The 18,179-nt window shown below is 36.6% G+C and overlaps 3 protein-coding genes, 2 long non-coding RNA genes and 1 pseudogene across 6 annotated transcripts; 3 read left to right on the plus strand and 3 right to left on the minus strand.

Moving 5' to 3' along the window:
• Positions 1 to 586: 586 nt before the first annotated feature.
• AT2G05975 lies at positions 587 to 793 on the minus strand. The gene has a single exon (NR_140120.1). It is a non-coding gene; the product is annotated as an other RNA (long non-coding RNA).
• AT2G06035 lies at positions 587 to 999 on the plus strand. Its single transcript, NR_140121.1, has one exon. It is a non-coding gene; the product is annotated as an other RNA (long non-coding RNA).
• Positions 1,000 to 1,466: 467 nt separating this feature from the next.
• On the minus strand, positions 1,467 to 2,782 carry AT2G13590 (annotated as a pseudogene). The gene has a single exon.
• A 3,002-nt stretch (positions 2,783 to 5,784) lies between these two features.
• SLO2 (Pentatricopeptide repeat (PPR) superfamily protein) lies at positions 5,785 to 8,011 on the plus strand. Its single transcript, NM_126939.2, has one exon. The coding sequence runs from the start codon at positions 5,882 to 5,884 to the stop codon at positions 7,973 to 7,975; it is 2,094 nt and encodes a 697-aa protein (NP_178983.1). The 5' UTR covers positions 5,785 to 5,881; the 3' UTR covers positions 7,976 to 8,011.
• Positions 8,012 to 8,076: 65 nt separating this feature from the next.
• Positions 8,077 to 10,384, minus strand: ABCG5 (ABC-2 type transporter family protein). Its single transcript, NM_126940.3, has one exon. It carries the CDS (start codon positions 10,163 to 10,165, stop codon positions 8,216 to 8,218), a length of 1,950 nt encoding a protein of 649 aa, NP_178984.1. The 5' UTR covers positions 10,166 to 10,384; the 3' UTR covers positions 8,077 to 8,215.
• A 1,912-nt stretch (positions 10,385 to 12,296) lies between these two features.
• Positions 12,297 to 15,190, plus strand: CHX15 (cation/hydrogen exchanger 15). Its single transcript, NM_126941.2, has 2 exons — positions 12,297 to 12,607; positions 12,758 to 15,190. The coding sequence occupies exons 1-2, from the start codon at positions 12,395 to 12,397 to the stop codon at positions 15,008 to 15,010; spliced, it is 2,466 nt and encodes an 821-aa protein (NP_178985.1). The 5' UTR covers positions 12,297 to 12,394; the 3' UTR covers positions 15,011 to 15,190.
• Positions 15,191 to 18,179: the final 2,989 nt, after the last annotated feature.

Raw genomic sequence — 18,179 nt, forward strand, 5'->3', positions numbered from 1 at the left:
AGATGAGTCGACATATCGTTTATCAAAATAGCAGAGAAGACGAAATGTAACAAAACCAATTTTCTAAACTGGTAAAAATAAGAAACACTTTGTCCTCTTTGCAATTACCGTGACAAGTCAGCCATTATGTACAATGGTGGAGGATATATATCATTGATTACGAAGAATACTGAAGAAAGATGCAAACAAAAAATAACTAGATTCTTGAAAAAATGGTACATACGAAAAAGTTTTGTAACTCGATACTACCACAGCTAGATTTGACTCGCATACTACCACCTACAGAACATAAACGAATAGATAGATAGAACACATTGTAAGTGCGGATGAGACAATAATTAAGTGCAGAAAGTAAAGAGAAAAGAACTTTGTTAACGATATTCAGTTTTTCCTATTCTCCGGGCCCAAGTCCAGATTTGATTTCAGTAGAACAAGAAAGCAAATTACAACCAATTCGCAAACGCGTAAAACAAGCACACCTATCTTAAATTACCGCTCCTTTCTATTAACGTGAAACCTTAAGGAGAATCTCTACCCTTAACTAAACTCCCCTGAGTCTAGATTTAATCATGATAACCTAACCCTGAGCTAAACTCTCCCTGAGCCTAGACTTCAATTCTCCAAGTCTCTGGAACAACCTTCACACATCACCAAACAAGCTTCATCACATAAGCACCAAACCCGTGAAACTCGTCGCACAAAACCGCGAAACTATGTCGTAAAACTATGTCACACACACCCTTAGAAAGCTCTCAATAATGTATCTCTATGCCTCAGCTCTCCTCCTTTCCAAAACTTCCTAGCTCCTCCTTATATAGCCAAACCGATACTACAAGAAAACATCCTTTTTTAGACCCCCAAAAAAGTCCTAAAATGGTCCCAAATCGCTATTTACGACAACTTTGGAACTATCTCAATTGGTCGCTAAAAAACGTTCGCAAAATAAAATGGTCACAAGAACGATGGTTATTTGTGACCCCTTTGTGACTAATTTATGTGATCCTATATCAGCGACGGTTTAGCAACAGATTTTAATAGTTGTATACTAGGGACTAAATTGTGACCATAACAAAAGTCGTATATTAATGACTTTTTAGTGACAAACTACAATTTTTTTTTTTTTTTTTCACAAAAAGTGGTACTTTTATAACAAACTGAGTTGCAAAAGTTACAACTGTGGAAACATCCATAGAAACAGAGCTAACAGTTTAAAGCATAAAGGTATTAAAAATGGAGCTTCTAAACAGGTTGAAGACTCCATTCAACATAACCCTAAAGAGTGCAGCTCCTGAAACCATCTCCTTTCCTGCTTGAGACTTCGTCAAAAAAACAACTGCAACTAAATTTCAGGTATGCAATTACCAAAAAGAATTGCATGAGCATACCAATTATTCAAACCCCTTAACTTCCTTCACTGAGCTGGCTGAACCTCGCCAAAAAGTGATGACAGAAATTAGTAGAGTGGGTTACCGTTTCTTTGGAGGTTTCAGAATCCCTCCTTCCTTCAGCTCCGAGACTTTCTGTTTTTGGCTTCTTTTATCAGACTCTTTCTGACCATCTTGTGTAGTCTTTCTCTTGGATGCCTCTTCTTCAGCTTGCCTTGAAGATTCTCCCATTTCAACTCTTCTTGAGGATTCTCCAGTCTCCACTATTCTTGAGAACCTTGAAGTGTCCTCCTCTTCCGTTAATGGAGAAACTTGAGAATTTGGCCTTCTTTGTTGTGCTTGAATTCCAACCTGAGGACGATGAACCATCAACTTCTGAGAACTTGTTACTGTTGTTGGTGGAAATAGCTCAAGTCTTGTAGCTGCAAGTTCTGCAAGATTCAGAGGCGGAGTAGGAACTGTAAGAGGTGGTGTTAAAGGTGCCGGAAACGAATCATCTGATAATTGGGATTGAGAGTTCATATCCGACCTACACAATTCATCATGTAATATCCTTCTTACCCTCTCAGCAGAGATCTGAACTCTGTCTTCATGTCTTGGTGCAAGTAATGGTAATGAGTAGGGAGAAGGATTCCTTTGATGCGTAAAACGAAGACAGTGACTGCATATTCTTCTTAACTTTTCATACTGAAAACGAAGTATAGCAGTTTCCCAGAGTCAAACCTAATCCTTTGAAAGAACCTTAGGCGATCATTTATTCCAAATCTAACTCTTACTCGGATATAGGCAATTTGATTAGTAGTGGCCTCATGGAAGTCTATATGGATAATATGACCAAGATCATGAGCAATGTCACTAACAGTTTCCACACAGACATAAGGCATTGGTATTCCCCTAATCTGAACCCACAATTCTATGGTAGTAAGAAAATCTATGGCAAGAAAGATTTCCCATCTTTGATTAACTACAAACCAATTATTAAAGAGCCAAGGCTCTCTTCTTTGAAATGATAAAAGATCAAGTTCATATTGAAAGAGGAATTGTACATAAGTACCATCTAAAACCCTCCCATGGACTCGTTCATTTAATCCCTAAGATCTAGGTAAGGAAGCTATTACCGAGAACATGTTCAAAGGTTTAGCAATCAGGCTGAGTCTGTTCATGAGAGATGAGCTTTCTTGTTGTATGATACCTTGGATGCGGGATCCGGGTGTCATAGGTGAGTCTAGTTTAGTGCACTGCCGATTCCTGCCTGTGTGTGTGGAAGCCAGTGAGTTTTGGTCCCAAGGAATCACTCGCCGGTTAGTCTTGGAACCTAAGCCAAGAGTGCATGACGATGCATTGGGCTTATTGGTATACTGGGTGGGTTCAATAAGTCGTGATCTTGTTGGTTTCATGTGTGGATTCAATGAGTTGTTATCGGGTTGATAGATCCATATAGGAGAACTCAACTTCCAATATTTAGGGAGGAGGAATGGAGCTCAAGACCCATAGGTTCGCGTCTAGAGTATTGTCGAGTCTCTTTGCTTGTTTGTTTATCTTTGCATGTTTGCTTGCTTACTGCGTGTTTCTCTGATTTGTTTGTCGCATGTTTACTTTTCATTCGTTTGTTAACCCCTCTAGGTTTTTAGAATTGCATTAGATCGGCTTAGAGTTGCAATAGGTTCTTTGTTACATGGTCCCGGCTCACTGAGTAATACTAGATTACTCATGATTCTACTTGTCTTACAGGTAACCCGTCGCAATCAACCAGTAGAGGGAAGACGAACGTTAAGACCGCCGAACTAGGGTATTGTTTTATGTTGCTTTTGTAAAACCGTTTTTGTACTAAAGTATTTTGGAAAACTTGGATCCGAATATAAATATATATGTATGGATTTGGTGATGTTTTATTCATATAATATCTAGTACATATATAAGTACAATCAGTTTTACAAATCGGGAATGTTACGTAATGATATAAGGCTTTGTCCGAACCGCACAACACCGGGTTCACCGCAAGGGTTGGCAAGCCTACGCGGTGAATCTAGTGGGGAGATGACCGGATACGAATCGGCCGAAGATCCGGAACCCTGGGACCTTAGCCGAATTGCGACAGGTTCTCTCCATCTATGACCCCCCCCACCCCCCACCCCACCCCCGGGATGGCCGTGGTTAGACCGGCCATGATCATGCCCGCGGGCGTTACAGTCACTAAGTTAGGGAGCATCATATCTTGTTACAAGAATATCACCCTTGGAAGCTGAAGCTGAAACCCTTTTATCGGCATTGCAACAAGTATGGATAAAAAGATTTTGATCTATAATTCTTGAAGGAGATTGCGATATCCGATCAATATGACCAATGGAAAAACCTATGATATATCTATCGCCGGAATTCATCAAGATATCGCCTACTGGACAGAAAATTTTCAAAACATTAAGTTTAGCTTCACGAAGAGGAGTGGTAATAAGACATTACATCTATTAGCTAAACGCGGATGTCAAACTAGTTGTTACTTTTTCTGATTGTATGTACCCGCTATTATGGCTTAGTGAACAATTGTATCTTGACAATTCAAATTAATATAATTATATTTTCGACGGAAAAAACTATATACTCTCCTAAGTTTATAAAAACTTAAAGAAGTTTTTGAATTTTCTATGCTTTTAACTTCTAATCTTTAGTATTTGAAATTTAGTTTTTAACTAATATATTCTAACTTGATTATTATCTAATTTATTCTAAATGATTTTATGTTTGGTATTTTATAATATATATATATATATAAAATACTTGGGATATAGATATATAATATACATGGTATATATATATATATATATATACGCTTCCAACACAACACGTATCTGCTTTCTAAATATTTTTAAAAACTGGCTTTTACGCTTTCGCTTCTGCGTACCTGCTTCCAATTCTATGCAGCTAAAGATATTAGTTTAGTTTTCTTGTTATTATCTTTTATATTTTTAAAATTGTTTAAATTTATAATTTCTTATAATTATATTTTTAAAATTAATAAAATTTTTTTTTTTGTGATCAATAAACTTGATATCTATGACGATTATATGTCTTACTACTTGAAAACCATAATTTAATTTTTATAATAAGATTGTTATGGGTGAAAATCGCAAATATTTCGTTTTAATTAAGGGTTTTCTGCAAAATAACCCTCCAAGTCAATCTCGTTTGCAAGTTTACCCTCCAAATCCGAATTATGCAAGTCAACCCCACCATCTTTAAAGTCACCCGCAATACAACCCTCTCATATATCGATGATGTGACACTCGATAACTCCGTTTGAAAACATAAAAATTTTGTGCAAAAAAATCCTCAATGTATTTTTTTTTTGCAAGATAAACCTCCATATCAAATAAATATAGGTCAAACCACAATCTGAAAAATCTCCTGCAACATAGCCCTTCCGTGTATCAATGACGTGACAGTCGATAACTCATTTAGAGATTTTATAAGTCTATCGAATATATTACTTTAATGCATATAATTTAATTAAGTTATTGATCTAAGTTTTAAATAAAATAAAACCAAACCATAACCAAACGATTAACCAAAATATCCAGAAACTTAGAAAATATCCAAAATTAATACCCATAACTATAATTATAAACTCAAAATATTAATTATTTTTAGAAAAACAATCAAATACTTTAAATGATCAAAATATTCAAATATTGTTAGTTATATTTTTCAAAATTAAATACTCTTTTACAAAATAAAACAAAATTTTAATTTTCTTTCTAATATTTTTCTTCTTTGTATTTTTTTGTTAATTTCGGTTAAATTAGGTTAATTTTAGTTATTTTGAAAGAAAAAAAGAACCAGAGCGAATCTGATAAAAATTTGGTTAGTTACAGTTATCGATTCAAAAATTTAATTTTGTTTTTTTGTTTAAAATTACGGTTATCATTTATTTAAGTTTTAGTGTTTACCCATTGCACATTGCACCTTAAATAAATGACTCATGCTCTAAATAAGTTATTGACTGTCACGTCATCGATACACGGAAGGGCTATGTTGCAGGAGATTTTTCAGATTGTGGTTTGTATTTATTTGACATGAAGGTTTATTTTGCAAAAAAAATTATATTGAAGTTTTTTTTGCACAAAATCCTTATGTTTTTCAACGGAGTTATCGAGTGCCACACCATCAATATACGGGAGGGTTGTATTGCGGGTGACTTTAGAGATGGTGGGGTTGACTTGCATAATTCGGACTTGGAGGGTAAACTTGCAAATGAGATCGACTTGTTGGGTTATTTTGCAGAAAACCCTTTAATTAATATCTTCGGTTTAGTTTCGGTTATTCCCGGTTCAGTACGGTTGAGCATTTTACTGCTTATAAGAAAACCAGCCTGATGTAAGGAAAAAAAAGAAAACTGCCTTTACTTCTGTCTGTCTGTCTACACACAAAGATGCGTAGCTTTGATTGCTCGAGAAAACTAGACTCATGTTCAATGTTCTTCTGCAAACGACGATAATGGAATGGCAACAAAATCATTTCTCAAACTCGCTGCTGATCTCTCTTCTTTCACCGATTCTTCACCATTCGCAAAGCTTCTTGATTCATGCATCAAATCCAAGTTATCAGCAATCTACGTCCGTTATGTCCATGCTTCTGTCATCAAATCAGGTTTCTCCAATGAAATATTTATACAGAATCGGCTCATCGACGCTTATTCGAAATGTGGGTCACTCGAGGATGGTCGCCAAGTGTTCGACAAAATGCCTCAACGAAATATCTACACTTGGAACTCTGTTGTGACGGGTTTGACAAAGTTAGGATTTTTAGATGAAGCTGATTCTTTATTCAGGTCAATGCCTGAACGTGATCAATGTACTTGGAATTCTATGGTTTCGGGTTTTGCGCAACATGATAGGTGTGAAGAGGCTTTGTGTTATTTTGCTATGATGCATAAGGAAGGGTTTGTGCTTAATGAATATAGTTTTGCTAGTGTTCTTAGTGCTTGTTCTGGTTTGAATGATATGAATAAGGGTGTACAAGTACATTCTTTGATTGCGAAATCGCCTTTTTTGTCAGATGTGTATATAGGTTCTGCTCTTGTTGACATGTATTCCAAATGCGGTAATGTAAATGATGCTCAGAGGGTTTTTGATGAGATGGGTGATAGAAATGTTGTTTCTTGGAATAGTTTGATTACATGTTTTGAACAAAATGGTCCTGCGGTGGAAGCTCTCGATGTTTTTCAAATGATGTTAGAATCTAGGGTTGAGCCAGATGAGGTTACTTTAGCTAGTGTGATTAGTGCCTGTGCAAGCTTGTCGGCGATTAAGGTTGGTCAGGAAGTTCATGGCCGTGTTGTTAAAAACGATAAGTTGAGGAATGATATAATTCTAAGCAATGCGTTTGTGGATATGTATGCAAAGTGCAGCAGGATAAAAGAAGCTAGGTTTATATTTGATAGCATGCCTATCAGAAATGTTATTGCAGAAACCTCCATGATCAGTGGGTACGCAATGGCTGCAAGCACTAAGGCGGCTAGACTCATGTTTACCAAAATGGCGGAGAGGAATGTTGTTTCATGGAATGCGCTTATTGCTGGCTATACGCAGAACGGAGAAAACGAAGAAGCACTTAGTCTCTTTTGTCTCTTGAAGAGGGAATCAGTATGCCCAACTCACTATTCCTTTGCTAATATCCTCAAGGCATGTGCAGATCTTGCAGAGTTACATCTCGGTATGCAGGCTCACGTGCATGTCTTGAAGCATGGCTTTAAGTTTCAATCTGGTGAAGAAGATGATATATTTGTTGGCAATTCCTTGATAGATATGTATGTGAAATGTGGTTGTGTAGAAGAGGGTTATCTTGTATTCAGGAAGATGATGGAAAGAGATTGTGTTTCCTGGAACGCGATGATTATTGGATTTGCACAAAATGGTTATGGAAATGAGGCTCTTGAGTTGTTCAGAGAAATGCTTGAGTCTGGAGAAAAACCAGATCACATTACCATGATTGGTGTTCTTTCTGCATGCGGGCATGCTGGATTTGTTGAAGAAGGGCGGCACTACTTTTCTTCTATGACCAGAGATTTTGGTGTGGCTCCGCTTAGGGATCACTATACTTGCATGGTCGATTTGCTTGGTCGAGCTGGATTTCTCGAAGAAGCAAAGAGCATGATTGAGGAGATGCCTATGCAACCAGATTCTGTTATATGGGGTTCTTTGCTTGCTGCTTGTAAAGTACATAGGAACATTACGTTAGGTAAATACGTTGCAGAGAAGCTTTTAGAAGTAGAGCCGTCAAATTCAGGACCATATGTTCTTCTTTCTAACATGTACGCTGAGCTCGGAAAATGGGAGGATGTGATGAATGTACGAAAGTCGATGAGGAAAGAGGGAGTCACAAAGCAGCCAGGGTGTAGTTGGATAAAGATACAAGGACATGATCATGTTTTCATGGTTAAAGATAAAAGCCATCCTCGAAAAAAGCAGATACACTCGCTTCTTGATATTTTAATAGCCGAGATGAGACCGGAACAAGATCATACTGAAATAGGATCACTCTCGTCCGAGGAAATGGATTATTCATCTAATCTTCTTTGGGACAACGCCATGTAATGTAAGTAACTTTGCTGGAATTGTTTTTTGCTGTTCAAAATCTATTCTATCTTTTCTTGAAAACTTAAGGAATTAGAAACTGGTAGTATATGAGAGATTATAGAATCAATGGAAATTTCATTTTGCAGAAACAACATTTTCTTTCACATCTTCGGTTGCTGTACGAAGTAAATAATTAAACACATGAACAAACCTGTAACCCAATGTTTTTCAGAAAGGACATTATTGCTACCACATTTATTAAGCGAGAGTGGTTTTGAAACTTCGTTGGGAACATCTACACCTCAGAATCACATAGGAAATGAACCTGTAGAGCAAGACAAAACATAGCATGATCACAACATTTCTCCATCTACTTTCCTCTCCGTACCTTTCTTCTTTGAGTAGATCCTCCTCAGTCACCAAACATTTTCCGAATCCATACTCCAAACACTTGTTTGATTTTGAGAACTCGTTAATCAGAAATCCTTCGAACGGGTACTTGAACAAGGAGATGTAGTGCATGAAAATCCAGTAACCAGGGATCTCATGGTTCGATATGAAGTAGCCGGAGAACAGAAAGAAGGAACCCATCACACCGGAAATCACTGAGTTTCCAACTATGAAATTAGGAACCAGTGCACTAAAGCACACAACCACCGAGTTTGCTGTGTAGAGGATCAACCAAATGAGGAGCGAAAAGTGTAGAAACGCCATGAAACTGGGGTTCAGTCCCACCAGCCAGTACACTGGGGTTGAGAATAGAATAGCTAGGATGAGCAGAAATGGCAAGTAAACTAGTCCATTAGCGACGGCATATGAAGACACTCTGTAGCTTCCACTAGAGGTCTCCTTCATCAGAATCTCTCTTTCTTGCAGAAATATAGGGAGTGCCTCTATTGTCGAAGTTAGCAGAAAGGTCAATATGAATGCAAAGAGGCCGACTCTTTCTCGCGCACCTTTTAAATCGTCTTTGAGATTATGAAAAATCAGACCTAGGACAATTCCTGAACCTAACATCTGAACCGTCCTGCACGCAAAAAGCTCCTTGGTTCTGAAAATGTTCTTGGAGAACCTATGTGTGAGTATCATAGTTTCTTCTAATCTTGAATTTGCAAAATCTCTTGTGAACTCTGTTGCTATGTTCATCGTTCCTACATCAGCGACCCTTGTTTGTTGAAACAGCTGTTGTAGTGTGAATTTGCCACTTTTGCTCTCCCCTTGACTATCTTCTGATCTCTTCTCTTGTAATGTTGTTTGTGGTGTTAGGACATGAGCTGCTCTTCTGCTTTCCTGTAGCCGTTGCTGTTTTGTGATGGATTCGATTGATTCAATGGCAAATTCAACGATGTTTTCATGGAGAGGAGGGTGCAAACCATTTGACCTTAAGTAAACGCCAAGCTGATCCACCGACCCCTGCTTCAAGGTCGAGCCATTGGCCAACAAGAGAACAGAATTGAACTGTTTGACTATCCGAAATCCCGGTTGGTGGATAGTCAGAATTATGGTCCTGCCTCGTGTTTCAGCCATGTGTTTGAGCATGTCTATGATCAGCAGAGCCGAAGTACTATCAAGCCCAGAGGTTGGTTCATCAAGGATCAGAACTTTGGGGTCGTGAATAACTTCAACTCCTATGGAGACACGACGTCTCTCTCCACCCGATATACCTCTGACACTATCATCGCCAACACGAGCCGTGGCAACAGCTTCAAGCCCAAGCTCATGGACCAAAGACTTAACCCGTGATCTCAGTTCATCTGCAGGGAGCTTTAAACGCAGCTTAGCACTGAACAGAAGGGTTTCCTCCACCGTAAGCAAAGGAAACAGAGTATCCTTCTGAGTGACATAACCAGAGATTTTCTTGAAATTGGCTCTATCCACCGGTCTCTTGTTGACATAAACCGACCCGGTTTGAGGGATGAGTCTAGCAGCTAGAATTTCAAGCAAAGACGACTTCCCTGCACCACTTGGGCCAACAATAGCAAGAATCTCCCATGGTTTGGCTCTGCAAGTCACTCCTTTTAGTACATGCTTGACTTTGTTACCGGTTTCATCCTCTAGCTTCAATGACTCTTCCTCTGTCTTTACCGGCTGGTCAGCTTCCGGCCGCGGTTTCCGCCTAAAGATTCCAAAGGGATTAACATTAATCTTCCTTACAAAGATGTTGTAATCAATATCTAAAGCTTCGATCTCACATCCTTGCTTCTCCATTGATGAAGAAGCTTTGTTCTCTCTCTTTCTTTCTTTTCCAATGCTATAGTGGCGTAAGAAAAAGGACAAGTAATAGAACAAAACCAATTATATATGTCTTGTACTAAATGTGTTATTGTTATAAGAAACTTTGAATTAGTATTGGATTGGTCATAAATGGTTCAAAAGACTAAGAAGTAAGAAGACAGCTAGATTTCTGTAACTTGTATTGGATTTAAGTGAAGAGAGTTGAAATTTTTGAGTTTGGTCACGGGCCATTGTTTTGTTATACCAAATATAGATGGATGGAGAGTGAGAGAGGTTCACATGCAGTTGTTCTTCTCACTTCTCTTTAACTTTCCCAAGACATGAAGAGTCACGTGTTCCTTTGTGATATTATTTATATATTTACTTTCATATTTTGTAATATACTTGTGATTTCTTCATCAATTTATAATTTTTAAAAAATTCAATTAATATTAATAAAAGTTACCGACGGCTAATTCTCAAAATCACTTTTTTTTTCTTTTCGGCAAATCGATTTACATGAAATATAAAAAACATTCAAAAACAACCTTTGAAACAAATAAAGAAAATTAAACACAATTTCGATAAAAATTAATAGAAGTAACCTTGCTTTCTATACGGAAGTTTTATAAGCAATAGATAAAATCTGTTAAATCTCTTCTTTATATCCTCGTAAAAAACTAACATCTTATAGATAAAAGTTACAAAATATTTTTCTCATCACTCTCATTAAAAGAATACATTGATATGTTGCTTGAAATGGTTTTTGGATCTTGATCACGTATTTTGTAACAACTTACACATTGTTGCCCGTTCATGGCACCGACATTTTCTCTTTCACCGACATTTTCTCTTTCACCGATGTATTTTGTAATCACTTTTCTTTCATAAGAAATTTACATGTATTGACATTTGGCACTGATTGAACTATCCCCTAATTATGTGTTTTTATAACCATAAATGTGGCGTTACGTCTTTAGGATTCTAAACACTACAAAAGCAATCTTTGACCCAAACAAGAAAAACAAAAAAAAAACACTACAAAAGCAATAATAAAGCCACGTTTTCATCTAAAAATTCGTCGTTAAAATGGAAATGATGATAAACAATTACAAAAAATGGGAAAAAGCAAAAATGTTAAGGGAAATAAACTCTAAAAGATTTTTAAATGATGGAGCAGATTAGAATTAGAAATATTTGTGGCTAATTTGGAAAACGATAGAGCTACGATACTTTTGTATTAACCAGTGTTTGTGTGGTATACTTCATCCTCGTCAATTATAAATTAACAGATTTTAAATTTATTTATTTTTGAACATTAAACAGCACAAAAAAATAAACGAACTTGTCATATACAGTACATAAATTTCAGGACTCTAGTTATTTTAAAAATTACTCTCTTTGTTTTAAAATATAAGATGTAAAGGTTTATACAATCAAATAACTTGGTTTTTAAAATTTTGAATAAAGCTGAACTTTTCGTTGCAAGGGCTATAATTTAACACACACTTATATATTAATATTTTTTAAACTTGACAACATCGAAAATAGTGAAAAAATTATAATGCAATATTATTTTTGATATCATATGATTATATCTTATTTTTTGGAAATAAAAGATAAAATTGCAAAAATGGATAATTTATAGGATTTTTTGGTATAAAATCTTAAAAATTATGATAGTCATACTTTATTTCTTCTCTTATGTTTTCAATTTTGTTTGGTTTATATCTGACTGGAGACTGGTATAACTAAAGTCTTTACTCCATGTTTTGCGCTCATTGTTATTTTTCTTATGCTAGGAATTAAACATTTTCAATTGTATAATTTGAAGACAATAGGTGACTAGTTTCTTTCCAAGAATTTATATATGTGTTGGGGAAATTTATATTTTGTAATTTTGTAAAAAAAAACAAAAGAAGTGTAGAACCCATTTTCTTAAGAGATAATTATTGTTAATGTAATATTTATTTACATATCAAGAATTAAAAAAAAACGGTTAGTTACGTTAAACACCTGAAAATAATTGTAATAGTTCTAATAAAAGAAAAGAAGACCAAAAATAGAGATGATGAATGATGTTGTTTTGACTCGTTGAGCAGAGAGGATGATACGGAATACCACCAAACTTTGAATCCATTTCCTTTCTCTCATATGTATGTTCCTGCAAATTAACACACAACATTTCCTTTCGATCATTTCAAGTTTTTTTCTTAGGAAAAAATGGCGACAAGTGAAGAACCTAGTACGGATGCCTCCATAATATGTTATGCGCCAAGCATGATCACCACCAATGGTGTTTGGCAAGGCGATAATCCTCTCGACTTTTCGCTACCTCTCTTTGTTCTTCAGCTAACTTTGGTTGTTGTCGTCACTCGTTTCTTCGTCTTTATCCTCAAACCCTTTCGCCAACCTCGTGTCATCTCCGAGATCCTTGTAAGTAACCATAAATTCTCAATTTTTTTCATTCGTGGCGGAAAAGTTTTTTTAACTCAAAACCAATTGGCAAAAAGTGAAATAATACATATCACTTCGGATGAGAGGTTTCTAACATTTTGAAATGTATATTTTGATCTTAAATTATAGGGCGGAATTGTTCTTGGACCATCGGTGCTAGGGCGCTCCACAAAATTTGCACACACTATTTTCCCTCAAAGAAGTGTGATGGTACTTGAAACAATGGCTAATGTGGGTTTACTTTACTTCCTATTCTTGGTGGGTGTAGAGATGGACATTATGGTTGTACGTAAGACAGGGAAGCGAGCCCTAACCATCGCTATTGGTGGTATGGTTTTACCATTCCTCATTGGTGCTGCCTTCTCTTTCTCTATGCATAGATCAGAAGACCACTTAGGGCAAGGCACCTATATACTTTTCCTTGGTGTTGCACTCTCCGTTACTGCATTCCCGGTTCTTGCAAGAATTCTTGCTGAGCTCAAGCTCATCAATACCGAGATTGGGCGGATATCGATGTCTGCAGCTTTAGTTAACGACATGTTCGCTTGGATTCTTTTGGCCTTAGCTATTGCATTGGCTGAGAGTGACAAAACTTCATTTGCCTCTCTTTGGGTTATGATCTCTAGTGCAGTTTTCATTGCCGTTTGTGTTTTTGTTGTGAGACCAGGCATTGCTTGGATCATACGTAAAACCCCTGAAGGAGAGAATTTCAGTGAGTTCCACATATGCCTAATCTTGACAGGAGTTATGATCTCCGGTTTCATTACTGATGCAATCGGAACACATTCAGTCTTTGGTGCTTTTGTGTTTGGTCTTGTGATTCCCAATGGACCTCTTGGTCTAACCCTCATTGAGAAGCTTGAAGATTTCGTCTCTGGCCTTCTCCTACCTCTCTTCTTTGCCATAAGTGGTCTCAAGACTAATATAGCTGCCATTCAAGGCCCTGCCACGTGGTTAACTCTGTTTCTTGTCATTTTCCTCGCTTGTGCTGGAAAGGTCATCGGTACAGTTATTGTTGCGTTTTTCCATGGAATGCCAGTTCGTGAAGGAATCACTCTTGGACTACTCTTGAACACTAAAGGTCTTGTTGAAATGATTGTACTTAATGTTGGAAAAGACCAAAAGGTTTTGGATGATGAGACATTTGCTACTATGGTACTTGTGGCCTTGGTTATGACTGGAGTCATTACTCCTATTGTAACAATCCTTTACAAGCCAGTGAAGAAATCTGTTTCATACAAGAGACGAACAATCCAACAAACGAAGCCAGACAGCGAGCTTCGGGTATTGGTTTGCGTTCACACACCGCGTAATGTTCCTACTATAATTAACCTTCTTGAAGCTTCACATCCCACAAAGAGATCTCCTATATGCATCTACGTTCTCCACCTTGTTGAGCTCACGGGCCGCGCATCCGCGATGTTGATTGTCCACAACACTCGTAAGTCAGGACGACCCGCGCTTAACAGAACTCAAGCTCAATCAGATCATATCATCAACGCCTTTGAGAACTATGAACAACACGCTGCCTTTGTCGCTGTACAACCTTTAACAGCTATTTCACCTTACTCAACAATGCATGAAGATGTTTGTAGCTTAGCAGAGGACAAACGTGTCTCCTTCATAATCATACCATTTCACAAACAACAAACAGTTGATGGAGGAATGGAATCAACCAACCCGGCCTACCGTTTAGTCAACCAAAACCTACTCGAAAACTCGCCTTGTTCGGTCGGAATACTCGTGGATAGAGGACTCAATGGAGCGACAAGACTCAACTCAAACACTGTTTCTCTTCAAGTTGCTGTTCTGTTTTTCGGCGGTCCAGACGATAGAGAAGCTTTGGCTTATGCATGGAGAATGGCTCAACATCCTGGCATCACTCTAACTGTTTTACGGTTCATTCATGATGAAGATGAAGCAGACACAGCTTCAACACGAGCGACCAATGACAGTGACCTAAAGATACCAAAGATGGACCATAGAAAACAAAGACAACTTGATGATGACTACATTAATCTCTTTAGGGCAGAAAATGCGGAATACGAGTCAATTGTGTATATAGAAAAACTAGTGAGCAATGGGGAAGAGACTGTTGCAGCAGTGAGATCAATGGACAGTTCTCATGATTTGTTTATAGTTGGAAGAGGAGAAGGAATGTCGTCTCCTCTTACCGCGGGTTTAACTGATTGGAGTGAGTGTCCTGAGCTTGGTGCCATTGGAGATTTGCTTGCTTCATCAGACTTTGCAGCTACTGTGTCGGTTCTTGTGGTTCAACAGTATGTTGGGTCATGGGCACAAGAAGATGATATGGATTTTCCTGAGAGTCCAGTACATTCACATGAAACAAAAGTCACATATGGTTTAGAGAATCCACGTTAGCCAAACATTCAGATTTGTTTTTTTTATCTTACACACACACTTTCATTTTCTCATTTGTTTTTTGTCATACAAATGTATTTTAGCAAACTATAAATTGGCTTACACCCCAAATTTGGGGTATTTACAGAAACTGATTAATTTTACATTTTGTTTTAGATTTTTTGTATGTCCAAGGGCCACTCAAAAGTCTAGCTATTTTGTTTTCGTTAGAGACTTAGAGTTCAGATGAGTTTAGTATGTGTGTTTTAATTTTAATTTATTATAAAATTCTTTACAAAATATGCATGTCATGAGAAGAGTCCATGCATGGTCTAGTGGTACTCCTTCTCATAGATGAGTGACAGAGGTCTCAAGTTCGAGGCACTCTGTCACCACGGTGGTACTAGTTTCTCCAAATAAAAATTATTTCATACGTATAAAGGCAAGCGGTGTATACTAGCCCGTAGATCTAGGCCGGAGGTGAGAATTCTTTCTGGATATGGGGCCGTTTTGCGGTGAGACTTGTCACTATAAAAAGTTTACCCTAATAGCATCCTCTTTAGACAGTTTTTGATTGGTGTCTTTAGTATAAATTAGTAATAAAATTAAAGACATCTCTCTTTTGAGTGTCTAAAATGTTTATAGAAAGACACAAATCTAAATATAAAGACACTCTTCATTTAATTGTCATTATTTTTAATAGTTTTAAATTTAAAGACACCCACACATAAACAACCAATGTGGGTGCTCTAAAAGTTTTTAAAACCAAAAAAAAAAAAAATATGCTTGTCATGGCAATATACAAGTCAAGGATCTGAATTACGGATAAACACTTGAACGATTTCATATCGCGAACCCTGAGATTTGATTTCTTGTAGGACAAGAAATCATTTGTTGTGACCATGCATCTCTGATAAATGATAACTGAAGGAGGTAGAGTTATAAATTCGTTTTTGGTGATAGAAGTCCCTATAGTTGCTTTAGTGTATCGTCTTAAAAAACTTCTCTTTAGCTATCTTTTTTTCGTTATGATTTTGACGATGACGGACTTAGAGTATACATTATGGTACTATATTTATTCGACATTTTGTTATGGTTTTGAGAAATATTCGAAATATAGCTCTATTAATTAGTTCTTAAGAAAAGAAAAAAAACTTTGCAAAATAAAATTCACCTATTAATTAGCTCAAATGCATTAAACATCGAGAATCTAACACAAGTTAAATATCTATTTTACCATGAACACAAGAGTCTCGAACAAAACCAAACATACACTAAACATTGTAACTTTTATCTATGAAATTCAAACATGCCTACTTGATAAACACTTTATAAGGCTCAAAACCCACCAACTACTTAGCTCAACAAATGTAGAAAGACTATAAAACATCAAGAATCTTTCAACGGAATGAGATCTCTCAACATGTTATACCTTCTCATGGAGACCACCAAGGAAGCAAGCTAAATAGCTAAATGGCTGAGTTTCTCCTTTATAGTCAAATCTTTCATACTTGGAGCATCTTCTATCATCAGATTGATAAAGTCAATACTAGTAATACCAAGAGACTCTAGGAGTTTGCAATGTTTAACTAGTTTCTGAATCCTATTGAGCTTAGTGGGCACATCATCGTCTTCTTCTTGAGACTCTTGAATATAGACAGATTCCAACTCAAGATTTTGTAGCAATGGAAGGCCCTTAATCATTGTGGGTGGCACCAGCAAACAGTTTGATAATCTGAGAGTGGTCAGATTCAGGAACTTGAAGATTTTGGAAGGTATTAGAGCCCCAACGTTGAGAAAACATAGGTTCTTTTAACACCAAATTGATGGCTTCACTAGTTCTTTTAACACCACATTGATCACCAAAACATAGAACTGTCAAGTTCTTCCACTTGTCTACCAATGCTTTGGAGAGTACCGAAGTTCTAACAGCATTTAGTAGAGGCAATCGAACTAGTATATGGTCAAGTATACTCGGATGCAATTCAGATATTAAATCCATGCTAAAAACAATACAAGCTAAGTAAGATGACAGAAGTGAAAGTACAAACGCAGGTCATGATTTATTCTCTACCAAGTGAAAATGCAATCCAGAGTACTAACAAATAAACATATATGTACATGGGAGATCATGATAAAAGATCGAGGGTCATTTCATCAAATAAAAAATAAGGATTGTCCAATCTAATAAATTTATGTGAATGTTCAATTAACATATCAGATTAATCCAGTGGCCGTGTGATTAGAGAGAATAAACAATGTGAACATTATTTTATTTTATTTTACGAAGGATTGTGTAACTAAGCATACCAAAATCAGGTTCATAGATTTTTTGAAGTGAAATATATGATAAATTGGATAACTTACAATTGTACATGAAATCGTGACAAAGCCACATGTAAACCCAATGGTTACGAATCCATTGGTTCTTTAAGAAAACAAAATTATATTTTGCAAAACAAAATTCACCTATTAATTAGCTCTAATACAGGATTATGATTAAACATCAAGAATCTAACACAAATTAAATATCTATTTTACCATAAACACAAGAGTCTTGAATAAAACAACCATACACTAAACGTTGTAACTTTTATCAATGAAATCCAAGCATGCCTACTTGATAAACACTTTATAAGGCTCAAAACCCACCAACAAGTTAGCTCAACAAATTTAGCAAGACTATAAAACATCAAGAATCTATCAACATGTTATACCTTCACAAATTCCTCAAGAACAGACTTAACAACTTCTCCCTTTGGTTTCGAGAATATGCTTGCTTTTGACAGAGAACAAAGAGACCAAACTGAAACTCATTCAACCTACGAACACCATTGCACAGAGACATTAACTCAAAAGTTATAGAGATATGGAAAACCTCCTCATATTGTATGTTGGATATCTATTTTCTGGAAACTTTGGATATCAATTTTCTAGAAACTTTGGTACTGCCACCGTGATGCAGCTACTTCCTAGAGCCGAAAGTTTCCAGCATATCAATTTCACAATCCAATGTAACATCAAATAGCAAATTTCATTGAGAGAAGAACCAATGTGTCTGGTTTCAAACTACAAGCTGATAAACAAGTTATCGAAATTCCACTAATAAACTCACACAAGTAAAATGATAAAAAGTCATACGGAAAAAGAAGGAGAAATATGAAACTTGACTCCGCATATACTATTATAA

This window comes from Arabidopsis thaliana, chromosome 2, assembly GCF_000001735.4.
Source record: "Arabidopsis thaliana chromosome 2, partial sequence".
Taxonomy (NCBI): Eukaryota; Viridiplantae; Streptophyta; class Magnoliopsida; order Brassicales; family Brassicaceae; genus Arabidopsis; species Arabidopsis thaliana.

What these genes read in the sequence shown, in the direction of transcription:
- SLO2 (NM_126939.2), top strand. Translation starts at nt 5,882, where the DNA reads ATGGCAACAAAATCATTTCTCAAACTCGCTGCTGATCTCTCTTCTTTC.
- ABCG5 (NM_126940.3), bottom strand. Translation starts at nt 10,165, where the DNA reads ATGGAGAAGCAAGGATGTGAGATCGAAGCTTTAGATATTGATTACAAC.
- CHX15 (NM_126941.2), top strand. Translation starts at nt 12,395, where the DNA reads ATGGCGACAAGTGAAGAACCTAGTACGGATGCCTCCATAATATGTTAT. An exon ending in GTGTCATCTCCGAGATCCTT is followed by an intron (nt 12,608 to 12,757) that starts GTAAGTAACCAT and finishes CTTAAATTATAG; the next exon opens with GGCGGAATTGTTCTTGGACC.